This window comes from Oncorhynchus mykiss, unplaced genomic scaffold, assembly GCF_013265735.2.
Source record: "Oncorhynchus mykiss isolate Arlee unplaced genomic scaffold, USDA_OmykA_1.1 un_scaffold_222, whole genome shotgun sequence".
Taxonomy (NCBI): Eukaryota; Metazoa; Chordata; class Actinopteri; order Salmoniformes; family Salmonidae; genus Oncorhynchus; species Oncorhynchus mykiss.
Window position 1 is genome coordinate 532033 of NW_023493691.1, and position 17691 is coordinate 549723.

General features: G+C 41.2%; 1 protein-coding gene across 1 annotated transcript in view; it reads left to right on the forward strand.

The window, feature by feature from the left end:
• LOC110528884 (zinc finger protein 585A) overlaps nucleotides 1-17691 on the forward strand; it is a 244943-nt gene that overhangs the window by 204710 nt on the left and 22542 nt on the right. Inside the window, exon 4 of the mRNA XM_036973112.1 lies at nucleotides 6983-7234. Coding sequence (XP_036829007.1) covers nucleotides 6983-7234 — 252 coding nt within the window. The remainder of the gene's footprint in view (nucleotides 1-6982; nucleotides 7235-17691) is intronic.

The window sequence follows — 17691 nt, forward strand, 5'->3', positions numbered from 1 at the left end:
CCTGGTAGCCAAATGTATAGGTGTCCCCATAGGTCTAATATTTAAATGGAGGAAATGTGATCCTAATCATTGTTTTGAGCCTCCACGGTAGCCATCCCTCCTGATGAACAGACTCCCCATCCTGCTGCTGTGAGCTGCAGAGGACAGTGAAGTTGCACTTGATACTGTATGTGTTTATGGATGAGAAAGGTGAACTTGCCCATTTCCAGAAATGAGCTCAGCGGGGAATGGGGATTCCCTGCTTTGCCATCTGTTTCCTACATCAACAGCCAGGGTTTCATTGAATAGGCACTATACTTTTATTTTTATTTTTTTTAAATGTAATTAAACCGATGCATTTGCCGGTTTTCAACTTCAATTCACAGGAACGAAACATTCCGAAACGCGTCCCCCGAAACACGACCCCCGAAACACGACCCGACCAAGCTTCTTGGCACCAATGTGTCGGAGGAAACACCACACACCCGGTGACTGTGTCAGCATGCACCGCACCCGGCCCGCCACAGGAGTCGCCGGCCCTCCCCTAACCTGGACGACGACGCTGAGACAATTGTGCGCCCGTCTTCCGGTCGTGGCCAGCTGGATTCGAACCCAGAATCTCCAGTGGCACAGACAGCACTGTGATGCAGTGCCTTAGACCACTGCGCCACTATTCCCTTCTTGAGCAATTCTCTATATTATATTATATTATATTATAGCCTAGCCCAATGTGTCCCAGAAGTAGCGATATAGTTTGGTCTCTTACTTTGAACAATATATATTTGAGGAAATAAGCACCTTGCTTGCTGGATATATACAATGTTCACAATGAATGGCGAGAGCTTCTCTGATGTGCTCCCATTGGCTGTGACCAACGTTGATGTTTATAATGAAATGTATTACGTCAGAATGCCCAATGTTCGAATGAAGAATTAAGGAACGTTTTCCTGTCAGTCTAATTTGCATAAACATTGTGATTGGATGATAGCGGTGAGGGTTATTTAATCAGGGTCAAATTCTCTGATCTCCTTGAGCTCATTATTGAGAAAATTTTCATATTCAAAGAGTGATGAAAGGCTAGTCTTTTTAGTAAATGACAAGGAGTGGCTAGGAATGACAAGGCGTGGCTAGGAATGACAAGGCGTGGCTAGGAGTGACAAGGCGTGGCTAGGAATGTGGAATGTTAGCCTGGGTATAAGTCTCTTTAGCTATGGTTCAATGACTCTCACCAGGAAGTGAGGTAACAGTAGAACTTTAAGAACCGTTGCCTTGGATACATCTATCATTACCTGATTCTAGATTCCATTTCAGACCTCAGCTCCCTCCCCCTCCCTAGATCCCACCTCCTCAGGGGGAACTGAAAGGAATACATGAAAGACCTGGGTGAAAGCAACATGGCGGAGGTTCCACACACCACACAGCCTATTGATTGTTGTTTCCACCTATCCTGTCCTTTCAGATCTGTGAACTGATAGAAGAGGGCGGGGCTAAGCGGCAGGGAGGGGAAGGGGCTGCAGTTTAAAGTTCCTGAATACTTGATCTACTGATGGTATGTCTGCTATGACAACGGGCTGTTCAGACTGTACTCGGGCCTGTACTGACATGTACTGGCTGTAGCTGTAGGGTTGCTTGAAGCCACAAGTTCCTCCACAGAGCAAGACTGATGACAGAACACTGTGGATATACAGTACCAGTCAAACGTTTTAGAACACTTACTCCTTCAAGGGTTTTTATTTATTTTTTACAATTTCTACATTGTAGGATAATAGTGAAGGCATCAAAACAATGAAATAACACATATGGAATCAGGAAGTAACCAAAAAAGTGTTAAACAAATATATTTTAGATTCTTTAAAGTAGCCACCCTTTGCCTTGATGACAGCTTTGCACACTCTTGGAATTCTCTCAACCAGCTTCATGAGGAAGTCACCTGGAATGCATTTCAATTAACAAGTGTGCCTTGTTAAAAGTTCATTTGTGGAATTTCTTTCCTTCTTAATGCATTTGAGTCAATCAGTTGTGTTGTAACGAGGTAGGGGTGGGATACAGAAGATAGCCCTATTTGATAAAATACCAAGTCCATATTATGACAAGAACAGCTCAAATAAGCAAAGAGAAACGACAGTCCATCATTACTTTAAGACATGAAGGTCAGTCCATCATTACTTTAAGACATGAAGGTCAGTCCATCATTACTATAAGACATGAAGGTCAGTCCATCATTACTTTAAGACATGAAGGTCAGTCCATCATTACTTTAAGACATGAAGGTCAGTCCATCATTACTTTAAGACATGAAGGTCAGTCCATCATTACTTTAAGACATGAAGGTCAGTCCATCATTACTTTAAGACATGAAGGTCAGTCCATCATTACTTTAAGACATGAAGGTCAGTCCATCATTACTTTAAGACATGAAGGTCAGTCAATACGGAACATTTGAAGAAGTGCAGTCGCAAAAAAACCATCAAGTGCTCTGATGAAACTGTCTCTCATCAGGACCGCCACAGGAAAGGAAGACCCAGAGTTACCTCTGCTGCAGAGGATAAGTTCATTAGAGTTAACTGTCTCTCATCAGGACCATCACAGGAAAGGAAGACCCAGAGTTACCTCTGCTGCAGAGGATAAGTTCATTAGAGTTAACTGTCTCTCATCAGAACCATCACAGGAAAGGAAGACCCAGAGTTACCTCTGCTGCAGAGAATAAGTTCATTAGAGGTAACTGCAGCTCAGATTGCAGGCCAAATAAATGTTTCACAGAGTTCAAGTAACAGACACATGTCCAACATCAACTGTTCAGAGGAGACTGTGTGAATCAGGCCTTCATGGTCAAATTGCTGCAAAGAAACCACTACTAAAGGACACCAATAATAAGAAGTGACTTGATTGGGCCAAGAAACACGAGCAATGGACATTAGACCGGTGGAAATTTGTCCTTTGGTCTGATGAGTCCAAATTTCAGATTTTTGCTTCCAGCCGCTGCCTCTTTGTGAGACGCAGAGTAGGTGACCGGATGATCTCCGTGGTTCCCACCGTGAAGCATGGAGGAGGTGGTGTGCTGGTGACACTGTCTGGGATTTATTTAGAATTCAAGGCACACTTAACCAGCATGGCTACCACAGCAAGGGATATTTGACCAAGAAGGGATATTTGACCAAGAAGGAGAATGGTGGAGTGCTGCATCAGATGACCTGGCCTCCACAATCACCCGACCTCAACCCAATTGAGATGGTTTGGGATAAATTGGACTACAGAGTGAAGGAAAAGCACCCAACAAGTGCTCAGCATATGTGGGAACTCATTCAAGACTGTTGGAAAAGCATTCCTCATGAAGCTGGTTGAGAGAATGCCAAGAGTGAGCAAAGCTGTCCTCAAGGTAGAAGGCGGCTACTTTGAAGAATCTAAAATCTATTTTGATTTGTTTAACACCATTTTGGTTACCGCATGTGTTATTTCATAGTTATGATGTCTTCACTATTATTCTACAAAGTACTAAATAGTTAAAAAAAAAAAAAAATACATATTTTTTTGAATAAGTAGGTGTGTCCAAACTTTTGATTGGTACTGTATATATGTATACATGTAACCGGCGCTGTGCTGCACCGCTGTCGCTCTGCGTTGTGTGTGGTTGATTGAGACTATAGACGTGGACTTTGGAGATCAGGTAGTTTTAATCAAGCAGAACTGACTCTCTGCATCCTGCATCTGCATCCAAAAATAAATAAAACATTTGTAGAGCCACATTATGTTCTGCGAGTCGTCGCCTCTTTCTCTCATAGTGCATCAAAATTATTTTCGAATACAACAATGAGTACAGCCTCTCCTTATTATGCATCAACACGTGACATATTTTACATAGATAAAACCACATACCTGCATCCAAAAAGAAATAAAACATTTGTAGAGCCACATTATGTTCTGTGAATCGTCACCTCTTTCTACAACAGATGCACAATAGGAGAGGGTCTGGGATCATTCGAGGAGCTAGCCATCGTTCACACATACAATAAAATAGCCTGCTATTAACCACATGTTGAATTCAGAATATTGACATCATCCTAAAAATTACAATTACAAGTGCATCTTAACAATACCATCCACTTATGAGTAACCTCTAAATATACATCATTATTCATGAGCAAAACACTGTGTGTAGGACTTTGTGCTTAAAAGAATCGAACGTTTCTGAAGACGACAGAAAAAGGCGTGCCTACCTCTCTCAGTGCATCAAAAATAATTTGAGCACGAGCACGCCGGGCAAAACGTAAGTACACGCTCCCCTTCTCCCAGGATGCAGGCATGCATAATAACAGATCAACACGACATGTTAATATGTGAGGCTGGTGAAATTCACATAGTACTTTAACAACCGTCACATACACAAATATATATATATATTATACACTACATTAAATAAATATTTATACTTTGTACATTTAGAATGCATATAGCAGGACAGAAAAAATGGTCAAATTCACGCACTTATCATGAGAAAATCCCTGGTCATCCCTATTGTCTCTGATCTGGCGGGCTCACTAAACAGAGAACATCCCTGGTCATCCCTATTGCCTCTGATCTGGCGGGCTCACTAAACACAAATGTTTCGTTTGTAAATCATGTCTGAGTGTTGGAGTGTACCCCTGGTTATCCGTAAATGTAAAAAAAACAAGAAAATGGTGCCGTCTGGTTTGTTTAACATATGGAATTTGAAATGATTTATACTTAAGTATATTTTATCAAATACATTTACTTTTGATACTTAAGTATATTTAAAATCAAACACTTTTAGACTTTAACTCAAGCAGTATTTTACTGTGTGACTTCCCCTTGGAGAAATGTTCTATTAATTAAGGTATCTTTACTTTTACTCAAGATTGACAATTGGGTACTTTTTCCACCACTTGGGCCAGTAACCGAAAGGTTGCTGGATCGAATTCCGAGCTGACAAGGTCAACATCTCTCTCTCTGCCCCTGAACAAGGCAGTTAACCCACTGTTCCCCGTAGGCCGTCAGTGTAAATAAGAATTCGTTCTTATTAACTGACTTGCCTAGTTAAATAAAGGTTAAATAAAAATAAATGAATACAAATTATTATATTTGTATTTAAAATCACTTGGAGCTGATTTCCTGGTGTGTTTACAGTCTATTATGGTTATTTGTTTTGCTCATTAAAACTTGGGGGGCCAAATAAAACCACCCGTGAGCCGCCAGTTGGGGAAACGTGGTTTATACTTAATGTCCAGTTGGGGTGGTACTGCAACATATTGACCAACCGCCATTAAACCCGACCAAACAAGGACAAGTCCTGTTGCGCTGCGGGAGTCGGCGAACAGGAAGTTCCGGGCAGGCGTCAACCATAATGAAAGCGTCAGAACTGTTCTCTGAAGACGATAGCTTTTATGTCCGTTTCAAATGTATTACTAACAGGTATGTCATTGCACGTTTAAACTTTATAATATCGAAATAACATGTCAGGTCACAAATCCGTCAAGTTATTATCGCGTTTGTTAATAAAGGTTTGTGAAGAACGTGCTAAAAAATATAATGTTAGTCATATAGTTAGCTAGCTGACAGACTTTGGGGTTTTCAGAGTTTAATAATTTACCTTATTTCGTCAACGTAATTTCATAAAGAATCAATTGATTTGAGATTTGTGAGTTCGTTTGACATGTTTATTATTCTGATTATTTCCATATGTTTATGAGCTGGTAAAATGGCGGCGCCTCTCGGTCTGAGTCAATAGACTTGCAGGCTGTGCGGCTGCACCAGAGAGACAGTTTTAGGGTTGTTTTACTGTTTACAAGCAGAATGTCATGTTCGTCTGATTTCTACATGTCACTGTAACAATATTCAGACACATTCAGTTGTTTCTATATTTATCGATAGTAGTTACTATGGTGTGAATGGGAAATACAATCGTTTTTTTGTGGGTGAAATAAGTAGAAAATGGTGCATAGTTCTGCTTCAAACAAACTGCAACCTTTTATTAAACGTTTATTTATGTGAATTTAGGTCGTCTACTATATATTAACTGCACTTAGGGAGTGAACATTATTTACAATAAGGTCCTCTGAAAGCAAAATGGATGGCCATCCCGTCAACAAAATATATATTGAACCCCCCTGAATGCTTGCTTTTGGACATTGTCTTCAATAAAAGAGGCCTGGTGTGTGGAGGAATAGTATATTTTTGGGGGACTAGGCCTAATCAACAATAAAATCACAGCACAGCCATTGGTTATACAGCATTAAACACGTTTGGGATTAACATGTGTGGGTTGGAATAACCTTTCCCAGTATTTACACCATCCCAGCAACTATCATAGAAATACAGTATAACTTTGCTCTGTGCTTCCTCCCAGCATGCACTTGGTATTCTATAGGCTATGGATCATTTGATTGGCATCACATTAAATAGCCTATAGTCCCACTTGATATTGTCCAGCAGAGAATCAGAGATGAGGGGAGGCATATAAGGCCAGAGGGGGTTTGTGATATAGCCAATATACCACGGATAAGGGCTGTTGTGGAGGGCCTGGATACAGAATTATTGCTATTATAAACAGGTTACCAATGTAATTAGAACAGTAAAAAGGAATGTTTTGTCATACCCGTGGTATATGGTCTAATATGCCATGGCTGTCAGCCAATCAGTGTTAAGGGCACAAACCATCCATCAATTACAAATGACATGACCCCCTTCTGGACTAGATTAAAACAATACTAAACCCTCCCCTTGACTGAGATTGAAAAAGCATAACCTTCATTTTCCTCCAGGTAACCATTCTGTACATTTAGATTCTGTACATTTATCTCTTACGTTGGGTCATTTAAAGTGTGAACTTTATGTCTAATATGAATTAATGTTTTGTTCTCAATGTTTAACTACCTGATCTGTTGAAATGAGATGATTGAACAAGAAAAAATAAATTTTTAGAGAATATAGAAAGCGCCAGAACTGTTAAGAAAATAACTCTTGTGTCCATTTGTCTTTATTACTACAGACCGACTCAGATTAAGTCTGAGGCCGTTAACGTCAACAGTGAGGACAAACCCAGCCTGTCTCTCTCCTTCCACACTGAGTAGAAACCTACAGTCACTGGGTCCTGATTGTGACAGTGGAGCCCAGTTTGTACTGCAGGATCCAGAGATGGCATCAGTGAAGATGGAAGACTGCAGTCAAACACTGGAGCTGAATGTCAACATTAAAGATGAAGAAGAAGAGGAGGAGAAGATTAGGACAACTGTTAGTCATGGTAACAGCAGGTTATATCTATCTATAAGTTATCTTCATAAATTAGACCTTAACTTATGACCAGTCTATTGATAGGTTGACTTCTGTAATTCTGACATCAAACATCCCTGAACAACTGGGCTGTCTGGAGTGATCAGAGAGGAGACTAAAGAAGTGAAGTAGACAAACTGCCAGTTTTTTAAAGTTCTATGAAATGAGTCTATGTAGTTACTAACCCTTGTGATAGTGAGTGGAGGATGATATGAAATGAGTCTGTGTAGTTACTAACCCTTGTGATAGTGAGTGGACGATGATTATGGATAATTATTTTCACTCCTTTTGCCTTCGACTGTTCGGGCCAATTCCAGATATTTAGGGAAATACACTGAAATTCCAGTTCTCTTCAATGATTTTCATTTAGGAAAATGTGGAATTGGAAATTGGTTTACTTTCTGAATTGACTGTTATTTAAAAGGAATTGACCCCAACCCAGACTCTTACCCACTTTTAGAATAGTTTTACTCCCCTGTATTGTGCAGCCTACTGACATGAATACATACACTACCAGCCTACTGATATGAATACATATGTCACCCTGTACAGACAGAAGAGGACCGGCCACCCCACATAGCCTGGTTCCTCTCTAGGTTTCTTCCTAGGTTCTGGCCTTTCTAGGGAGTTATTTTATTAGCCACTGTGCTTCTACATCTACATTGCTTGCTCTTTGGGGTTTTAGACTGGGTTTCTGTAAAGCACGTATACATGTCAAATGTATTTTATGATACACTTTTTACATCAGCAGTTGTCACAAAGTGCTTTACAGAAACCCAGCCTAAAACCCCAAAGAGCAAGCAATGCAGATGTAGCTTCATAAAATACATTTGACATGAAAATCAAACCAACTGACTGGTTCTTCTGATGTTGTTCACACAGGAGACCATGTTGAGACATTCTCTACAGCCAGAGAGCAACAGCAGGAAGATCACAGAGCTAAGAGGTCTCACCACTGCCCACATTGTGAGGAGATTTTCCCAATTATATCAAAGCTAAAAACACACCTAAAAATACACACAGGAGAGAATCTGTATTCCTGTACTGACTGTGGGAAGAGATTCACAACATCAAGGGCTCTGACACTTCATCAGAGAGTGCACACAGGAGAGAAACCTTACTACTGCTCGTACTGTGGGCAGAGTTACTCTCAACAGAGCAACTTCAAAAAACACCAACGTCTACACACAGGAGAGAAGCCTTACTCCTGCTGTGACTGTGGAAAATGCTTTACAACATCATCTGAGCTAACAGTTCATCAGAGAACACACACTGGAGAAAAGCCTTACATCTGTTCTGACTGTGGGAAGAGTTTCTCCCACCTGTGTAACTTTAAAGCACACCAACGTATACATTCAGGAGAGAAGCCATACTCTTGCTCTGACTGTGGGAAGAGTTTCTCCCGATTGTATACCTTAAAATCACATGGACGTACCCATACAGGAAAGAAGCCTTACTCCTGTTCTGACTGTAGGAAGAGTTTTTCTCACCAGGGTAGCTTTAAAGCACACCAACGTATACATACAGGAGAGAAGCCATACTCTTGCTCTGACTGTGGGAAGAGTTTCTCTCAACAGAGCAACTTAAAAACACACCGACGTATACACACAGGAGAGAAGCCTTACTACTGCTCTGACTGTGGGAAGAGTTTCTCTCAAGAGAGCAACTTAAAAACACACCAACGTAAACACAAAGGAGAGAAGCCTTACATCTGCTCTGTCTGTGGGAAGAGTTTCTCTCTACAGAACCAATTAAAAACACACCAACGTATACATAAAGGAGAGAAGCCTCGTCAGTTCTCTCAGACCAGCTGAGATTAAAATTGAGTGATGGAGTGATTTTTATCTGATTGCTCGACTTGGACTGAAATAAGTGCCGGCACTTTATATTTAGCTTCCACAATACTTTTGAGCTCATCTATAACAGGAACAGGAGCTCAAGCAGTAGAACATTTGAGGGCCTGGTACTCCGCTCTGTTAAGTTCCTGCCCAAGTCAAGCGCCGGAACTCACAACATGTATCAGATAGAGATGGTGTGATGATCAGTCACCATTAGTTTGGGTGGGGGGGGGGTTGGTTTTTACTACATAGTTATTTGTTTAATGATACACAGCCTCTGAAACACCTACATGTGTTTATTAAATTGTCTTTTAAAACTAGGTTAGTTATTATAGTTATTCATCATCAATGTGTTTATTAAATTGTCTTTTAAAACTAGGTTAGTTATTTTAGTTACTGATCATGAATGTGTTTGGATAAATACATCCAGTGACGTTACTAGTCCTGGGCTTTCGGGGGCTTCAGCCCCGGATGTTTTAGGCCCCAAACTTTGGATGGTAAAAAAATATATACTGTGTATCTGTAAAGTATTCAGACCCCTTCCCTTTTTCATTTTTTTTTTTACATCCTCATTCTAAAGTTTGATAGTGAAATTTCTTGCACATTTATTAAAAATAATAAAAAAACAGAAACCTTGTTTACATAAGTATTTAGACCCTTTTCTATGAGACTTGAAGTTGAGCTCAGGTGCATCCCTTTTCCGTTGATCATCTTTTAAATGTTTCTACAACTTGATTGGAGGCCACCTGTGGTAAAATCAATTGATCGGACATGATTTGGAAATGCACACACCTGTCCATATAAGGTCCCACAGTTGCCGGTGCATGTCAGAGCAAACACCAAGCCATGAGGTCAAAGGAATTGTCAGTAGATCCTGAAACAAGATTACGTTGAGGCATGTATCTGGGGAAGGGTACCAAAACATTTCTGCAGCAAAGAAGGTAACCAAGAACACAGTGGCCTCCATCATTCTTCATTGGAAGAAGTTTGGAACCACCAAGACACTTCCTAGAGTTGGCCGCCTGTCCAAATTGAGCAATCGATGGTCACTCTGACAGAGCTCCAGAGTTCCTCTGTGGAGATGGGAGAATCTTCCAGAAGGACAACCATCTCTGCAGCACTCCACCATTCCGGCCTTTATGGTAGAGTGGCCAGACGGAAGCCACTCTTCAGTAAAAGGCACATGACAGCCTGCTTGGAGTTTGCCAAAAGGCACCTAAAGGACTCTCTGACCATGAGAAACAAGATTCTCTGGTCTGATGAAACCAAGATTGAACTCTTTGGCCTGAATACCAAGTGTCACGTCTGGAGGAAACCTGTCACCATGCCTACGGTAAAGCATGGTGGTGGTAGTATCATGCTGTGGGGATGTTTTTCAGCGGCAGGGACTAGGAAACTAGTCAAGATTGAGGGAAAGGTGAACGGAGCAAATTGTAGAGAGATCCTTGATGAAAACCTGTTCCATAGCACTCAGGACCACAACGACCCTAAGCACACAGCCAAGACAATGCAGGAGTAAATTCGGTACAAGTCTCTGAATGTCCTTGTGTGGCCCAGCCAGAGCCTGGACTTGAACCAGATTGAACATCTCTGGAGAGACCTGAAACTAGCTGTGCAGTGACGCTCCCCATCCAACCTGACAGAGTTTGAGAGGATCTGCAGAGAAGAATGGGAGAAACTCCTCAAATACAGGTTTGCCAAGCTTGTAGCATCATACCCAAGAAGACTCGAGTCTGTAATCACTGCCAAACATGCTTCAACAAAGTATTAAGTAAAGGGTCTGAATACTTATGTGAATGCAATATTTGAGTTTTTAAACCCCCCCCCCCAAAAAAATAAAAATAAACTGTTTTTGCTTTGTCATTATGGCGTATCGTGTGTCGCTTGATGAGGGGGAAAAAACTGTCCAGTCACCTGGAAAGATCCTCATCCATCTACCACCACTACCAAACTTTGAACCAGCTGCTAAACAAGGTAGCGAATCAGGAGAAAAGGATAATAAAATGTATTCAGACCTGGAAATAGGAGTTTCCTTTCACATGATACAGAGGGAGAACTAATGTACAGGATTCCCCATTTGCACGTAAGTTGTTGAATAGTTTAAACTGTGGTAGTGAATGTTGATTTTTTTTTTTAGTAACCCATTATCGACTGACAGGTTCAGGTTGTCTCACTACACTGAACAAAAATATAAAACTCCACATGTAAAGTGTTGGTCCCACATTTCATGAGCTGAAATAAATAAAAAAATCCCAGAAATGTTCCAAATACACAAAAAGCTTATTTCTCTCAAATGTTGTGCGCAAATTCGTTTACATCCATGTTAATGAGCATTTCTCCTTTGCCATGATAATCCATCCACAGGTGTGGCATATCAAGAAGCTGATTAAACAGCATGATCATTACACTGGTGCACCTTGTGCTTTGGACAATAAAACGCTACTTTATTAAAATGTGCAGTTTTGTCACAACACAATGCCACAGATGTCTCACAAGGTTTGTGGTTGGCTTGCTGACTGCAAGAATGTCCACCAGAGCTGTTTCCAGATAATTTTATGTTAATTTCTCTACCATAAGCCGTCTCCAGTCTCATTTTCAGAGAATTTGGCAGTTTGTCCAACCGGCCTCACAACCGCAGACCACATACCAGCCCACGACCTCCACATCCGGCTTCTTCACCTATGGGTGAAGGGGGTTGCTGAGGAGTATTTCTGCCTGTAATAAAGCAATTTTGTGGGGAAAAACTTATTCTGATTGACTGGGTCTGGCTCCCAAGTGGGTGGGCCTTTGCCCTCCAAGGCTGCATCCCTGCCCAATCATGTGAAATTCATAGATTAGGGCCTAATTAATTACATTGAAATAGACTGATTTCCATATATATTAACCCAGCAAAAAAATAAACGTCCCTTTTTCAGGACCCTGTCTTTCAGATATAATTTGTAAAAATCGAAATAACTTCACAGATCTTCATTGTAAAGGGTTTAAACCCTGTTTCCCATGCTTGGTCAATGAACCATAAACAATTAATGAACATGCACCTGTGGAACGGTCGTTAAGACAAGAACAGCTTAAGCAATTAACGTCACAGTTATGAAAGCTTAGGACACTAAAGAGGCCTTTCTACTGACTCTGAAAAACACCAAAAGAAAGATGCCCAGGGTCCCTGCTCATCTGCATGAATGTGCCTTAGGCATGCTGCAAGGACTGCAGATGTGGCCAGGACAATAAATTGCAATGTCCGTACTGTGAAATGCCTAAGACAGTGCTACAGGGAGACAAGACAGGCAGCGGATCGTCCTCGCAGTGGCAGACCATGTGTAACAACACCTGCACAGGATCGGTACATCCAAACATCACACCTGCGGGACAGGTACAGGATGGCAACAACAACTGTCCAAGTTACACCAGGAAGGCACAATCCCTCCATCAGTGCTCAGACTGTCCACAATAACCTGAGAGAGGCTGGACTGAGGGCTTATAGGCCTGTTGTAAGGCAGGTCCTCACCAGACATCACCAGCAACAACGTCGCCTATGGGCACATACTCACTGTTGCTGGACCAGACAGGACTGGCAAAAAAGTGCTCTTCACTGACGAGTCGCGGTTTTGTCTCACCACGGATTCACATTTATCGTCAAAGGAATGAGCGTTACACCAAGGCCTGTACTCTGTCTGGAGTGGAATCGATTTGGAGGTGAAGGGTCCGTCATGGTCTAGGGCGGTGTGTCAGCATCACCGTACTGATTTTGTTGTCATTGCAGGCAATCTCAACGCTGTGCGTTACAGGGAAGACATCCTCCTCCCTCATGTGGTACCCTTCCTGCAGGCTCATCCTGACATGACCCTCCAGCATGACAATGCCACCAGCGATACTGTTCATTCTGTGCACGATTTTTGCAAGTGGAGGAATGTCAGTGTTCTTGCATGGCCAGGGAAGAGCCCGGTTCTCAATCCCATTGAGCATGTCTGGGACTTGTTGGATCGGAGGGTGAGAGCTAGGGCCATTCCCCCCAGAAATGTCTGGGAACTTGCAGGTGCCTTGGTGGAAGAGTGGGGTAACATCTCACAGCAAGAACTGGCAAATCTGGTGCAGTCCATGAGGAGGAGATGCACTGCAGTACTTAATGCAGCTGGTGGCCACACCAGATACTGACTGTTACTTTTGATTTTGACCCCCCCCCCCCCCCCCCCCCCCTCTTTATACAGGGACACATTATTCCATTTTTGTTAGTCACATGCCTGTGGAACTTGTTCAGTTTATGTCTCAGTTGAAACTCATGTTCATACAAATATTTACACATGTTAAGTTTGCTGAAAATAAACGCAGTTGACAGTGAGAGGATTTTTCTTTTTTTTCGCAGAGTTTATGTGTGTATATACAGTGGGGCAAAAAAGTATTTAGTCAGCCACATATTGTGCAAGTTCTCCCACTTAAAAAGATGAGAGAGGCCTGTAATTTTCATCATAGGTACACTTCAACTATGACAGACCAAATTAGAAAAAAAATCCAAAAATCACATTGTAGGATTTTTAATGAATTTATTTGCAAATTATGGTGGAAAATAAGTATTTGGTCACCTACAAAGAAGCAAGATTTCTGGGAGCAATTTCCAAACGCCTGAAGGTACCACGTTCATCTGTACAAGCAATAGTACGCAAGTATAAACACCTTGGGACCACGCAGCGTTCTGTCTCCTAGAGATGAATGTACTTTTGTGCGAAAAGTGCAAATCAATCCCAGAACAACAGCAAAGGACCTTGTGAAGATGCTGGAGGAAACAGGTACAAAAGTATCTATTTCCACAGTTAAACAAGTCCTATATCGACATAAACTGAAAGGTCGCTCAGCAAGGAAGAAGCCACTGCTCCAAAACTGACATAAAAAAGCCAGACTACGGTTTGCAACTGCAAATGGGGACAAAGATTGTAATTTTTGGAGAAATGTCCTCTGGTCTGATGAAACAAAATAGAACTGTTTGGCCATAATGGCCATTATTATGTTTGGAGGAAAAGGGGGGAGGGGTTGCAAGCTGAAGAACACCATCCCAACCGTGAAGCACGGGGGTGGCGGCATAATGTTGTTGGGGTGCTTTGCTGCAGGAGGGACTGGTGCACTTCACAAAATAGATGGCATCATGAGGATGGAAATTTATGTGGATATATTGAAGCAACATCTCAAGACATCAGTTAAAGTTAAAGCTTGGTCGCAAATGGGTCTTCCAAATGGACCCCAAGCATACTTCCAGTTGTGGCAAAATGGCTTAAGGACAACAAAGTCAAGGTATTGGAGTGGCCATCACAAAGCCCTGACCTCAAGCCCTGACCTCAATCCTATAGAACATTTGTGGGCAGAACTGAAAAAGTGTGTGCGAGCAAGGAGGCCTACAAACCTGACTCAGTTACACCAGCTCTGTCAGGAGGAATGGGCCAAAATTCACCCAACTTATTGTGGGAAGCTTGTGGAAGGCCACCTGAAACGTTTTACCCAAGTTAAACAATTTAAAGGCAATGCTACCAAATACTAATTGAGTGCATGTAAACTTCTGACCCACTGGGAATGTGATGAAAGAAATAAAAGCTGAAGTAAATCATTGTCTCTGCTATTATTCTGACATTTCACATTCTTAAAAATAAAGTGATGATCCTAACTGACCTAAGACAGGGAATTTTTACCAGAATTACATGTTAGGAATTGTGAAAAACTGAGTTCAAATGTATTTGGCTAAGCTGTATGTAAACTTCCGAATTCAACTGTATATATATATTAATAGTCGGGAAACAGGAAGTTCCGGGCAGGCTCCGGACACAATGAAGTCTGTGGAATTGTTCTCTGAAGACAGTAGCGGTTGTGTCCGTTTCAGAAGTATTAACTAAAGGTATGCAATAGCACGTTTAAACGCTCTAATATCGAAAGAACATGTCGTAACATGTGAGGTAACAAATCCGTCAAGGTATTATCGCGTTTGTTAAAGGTTTTATGACGTTTTAGTTTTGTGCTACACCGAGTGAGTGAAGAACGTGATTAAATATAATTTTAGAAGTCACATTTAGCAAGCTAAGTTTAGACTTTGGGTTTGTCAGAGTGAATGGATGTACATTATTTCGTTAATCTAATTTCATAAAGAATCAATTGATTTGAGATTTGTGAGTTCGTTTGACATGTTTATTATTGTGATTATTTCCATATGTTTATGAGCTGGTAAAATGGCGGCGCCTCTCGGTCTGAGTCAATAGACTTGCAGGCTGTGCGGCTGCACCAGAGAGACAGTTTCAGGGTTGTTTTACTGTTTACAAGCAGAATGTCATGTTCGTCTGATTTCTACATGTCACTGTAACAATATTCAGACACATTCAGTTTCTATATTTATCTATAGTTGTCACTATGTGAGTGAAATAGTGGAAAATAGTACATAGTTATGCCTCAAACTGCAACCTTGTATTAATTGTTTATTTAGTCATTTATGCATTAACGTGGATTTTAGGAAGTCTGCTATAGCTTATCTGCACGTAGAGTGAACATGTTTAATAAGGGTTACATGGAGAAAATATCTGAAAGGAAAATGGAGGCCGTCCTGTCAGCAAAATCTATTAGACATAAACCGTCCCTGAACGCTTGAAAATAAGACGCTCTCTTTATACCCCAAAATAACGATTAAAACAAGATGGATAGTAGAGAACATGTCTACCGTTTACCAACACTTCTTGGACAGACCAGAGCCTTTAGACATGAACTTTATTAACTGTTCTTCGTCCTGTAAGCGTTGCATGGCAACGCAGGAATTCTGATCGCGTTCAGGGCTGCGGGACAGAAGGTCGTGGGTTCGCAGACCACCGTGAACAAGAGTGTGGATAGATCTATTTTATGGTGAAAGCATTCCATGAATCTATCATCGTATTTGCAGGTCTGAGGGGAAGAAAAAGCCTTTTATAAACATTTCATACAAGTCTACGTCATTTTACGTATTAGCCAAATGTTTTTTATTACCACACAGGCTAAGAATGGAGAAAGGCCTATGTGTTTATCTCCATATTTCTCCAATGCCAAATCAGTGTTTCTTGTTTGCAACGAAATTGTCCCGGTTTGCAAATAACTAAATCTGAGACCATCTGACATGATTGGTGGGTGGGAGGTGGGGGCGGGAGGTCCAGTATAAACACAAACTCACTTCCTTGACAACAGCTCTGCTCCCGTTAAGCGCTAGAAGTATAAAAGCCGGATGTCTGCAGAGGATGCATCTGCAGTCAGATATCGGATTGACCATCCAGTCTTTTAGCAGAGAAATGTAAATCTCTAACTGCTGGCTACTCTCATTCTGTGTCTTTAACCCAACAAGCATTTCCCTAAAAGCTGTCTGATACCAAAAAAAGGCAATACCGATTAATCGGCCGATTTTTAATTTAAAAAATATATATTATTTGTAAAAATGACAATTACAACAATACTGAATGAACACTTATTTTAACTTAATACAATACATCAATAAAATCAATTTAGCCTCAAATAAATAATGAAACATGTTCAATTTGGTTTAAATAATGCAAAAACAAAGTGTTGGAGAAGAAAGTAAAAGTGCAATATGTGCCATGTAAGAAAGCTAACGTTTCAGTTCCTTGCTCAGAACATGAGAACATATGAAAGCTGGTGGTTCCTTTTAACATGAGTCTTCAATATTCCCAGGTAAGAAGTTTTAGGTTGTAGTTATTATAGGAATTATAGGACTATTTTTCTCTATACCATTTGTATTTCATTAACCTTTGACTATTGGATGTTCTTATAGGCACTTTAGTATTACCAGTGTAACTATAGCTTCCGTCCCTCTCCTCGCTGCTCCCTGGGCTCGATCCAGGAACACAACTACAACAGCCACCCTTGAAGCAGCGTTACCCATGCAGAGCAAGGAGAACAACCACTCCAAGTCTCAGAGCGATTGACGTTTGAAACGCTATTAGCGGCTAACTAGCTAGCCATTTCACATTGGTTACACGAGCCTCATCTCGGGAGTTGATAGGCTTGAAGTCATAAACAGTGCAATGCTTGACGCACAACGAAGAGCTGCTGGCAAAACGCACTAAGGTGCTGTTTGAATGAATGCTTACGAGCCTGCTGGTGCCTACCAGCGCTCAGTCAGACTGCTCTATCAAATCATAGACTTAGTAATAACATAATAACACACAGAAATACGAGCCGTAGGTCATTAATAAGGTCGAATCTGGAAAATATCGTCTCGAAAACAAGATGTTTATTCTTTCAGTGAAATACGGAACCGTTCCGTATTTTATCTAACGGGTGGCATCCATATTCCTGTTACATTGCACAACATTCAATGTTATGTCATAATTACCTAAAATTCCCAAACTGTTGCGTATACCCTGACTCTGCGTGCAATGAACACAAGAGAAGTGACACAATTTCACCTGGTTAATATTGCCTGCTAACCTGGATTTCTTTTAGCTAAATATGCAGGTTTAAAAATCTATACTTCTGTGTAATGATTTTAAGAAAGGCATTGATGTTCATGTTTAGGTACACATTGGAGCAACGATACGCACCGCATCGATTATATGCAACGCAGGACACGCTAGATAAACTA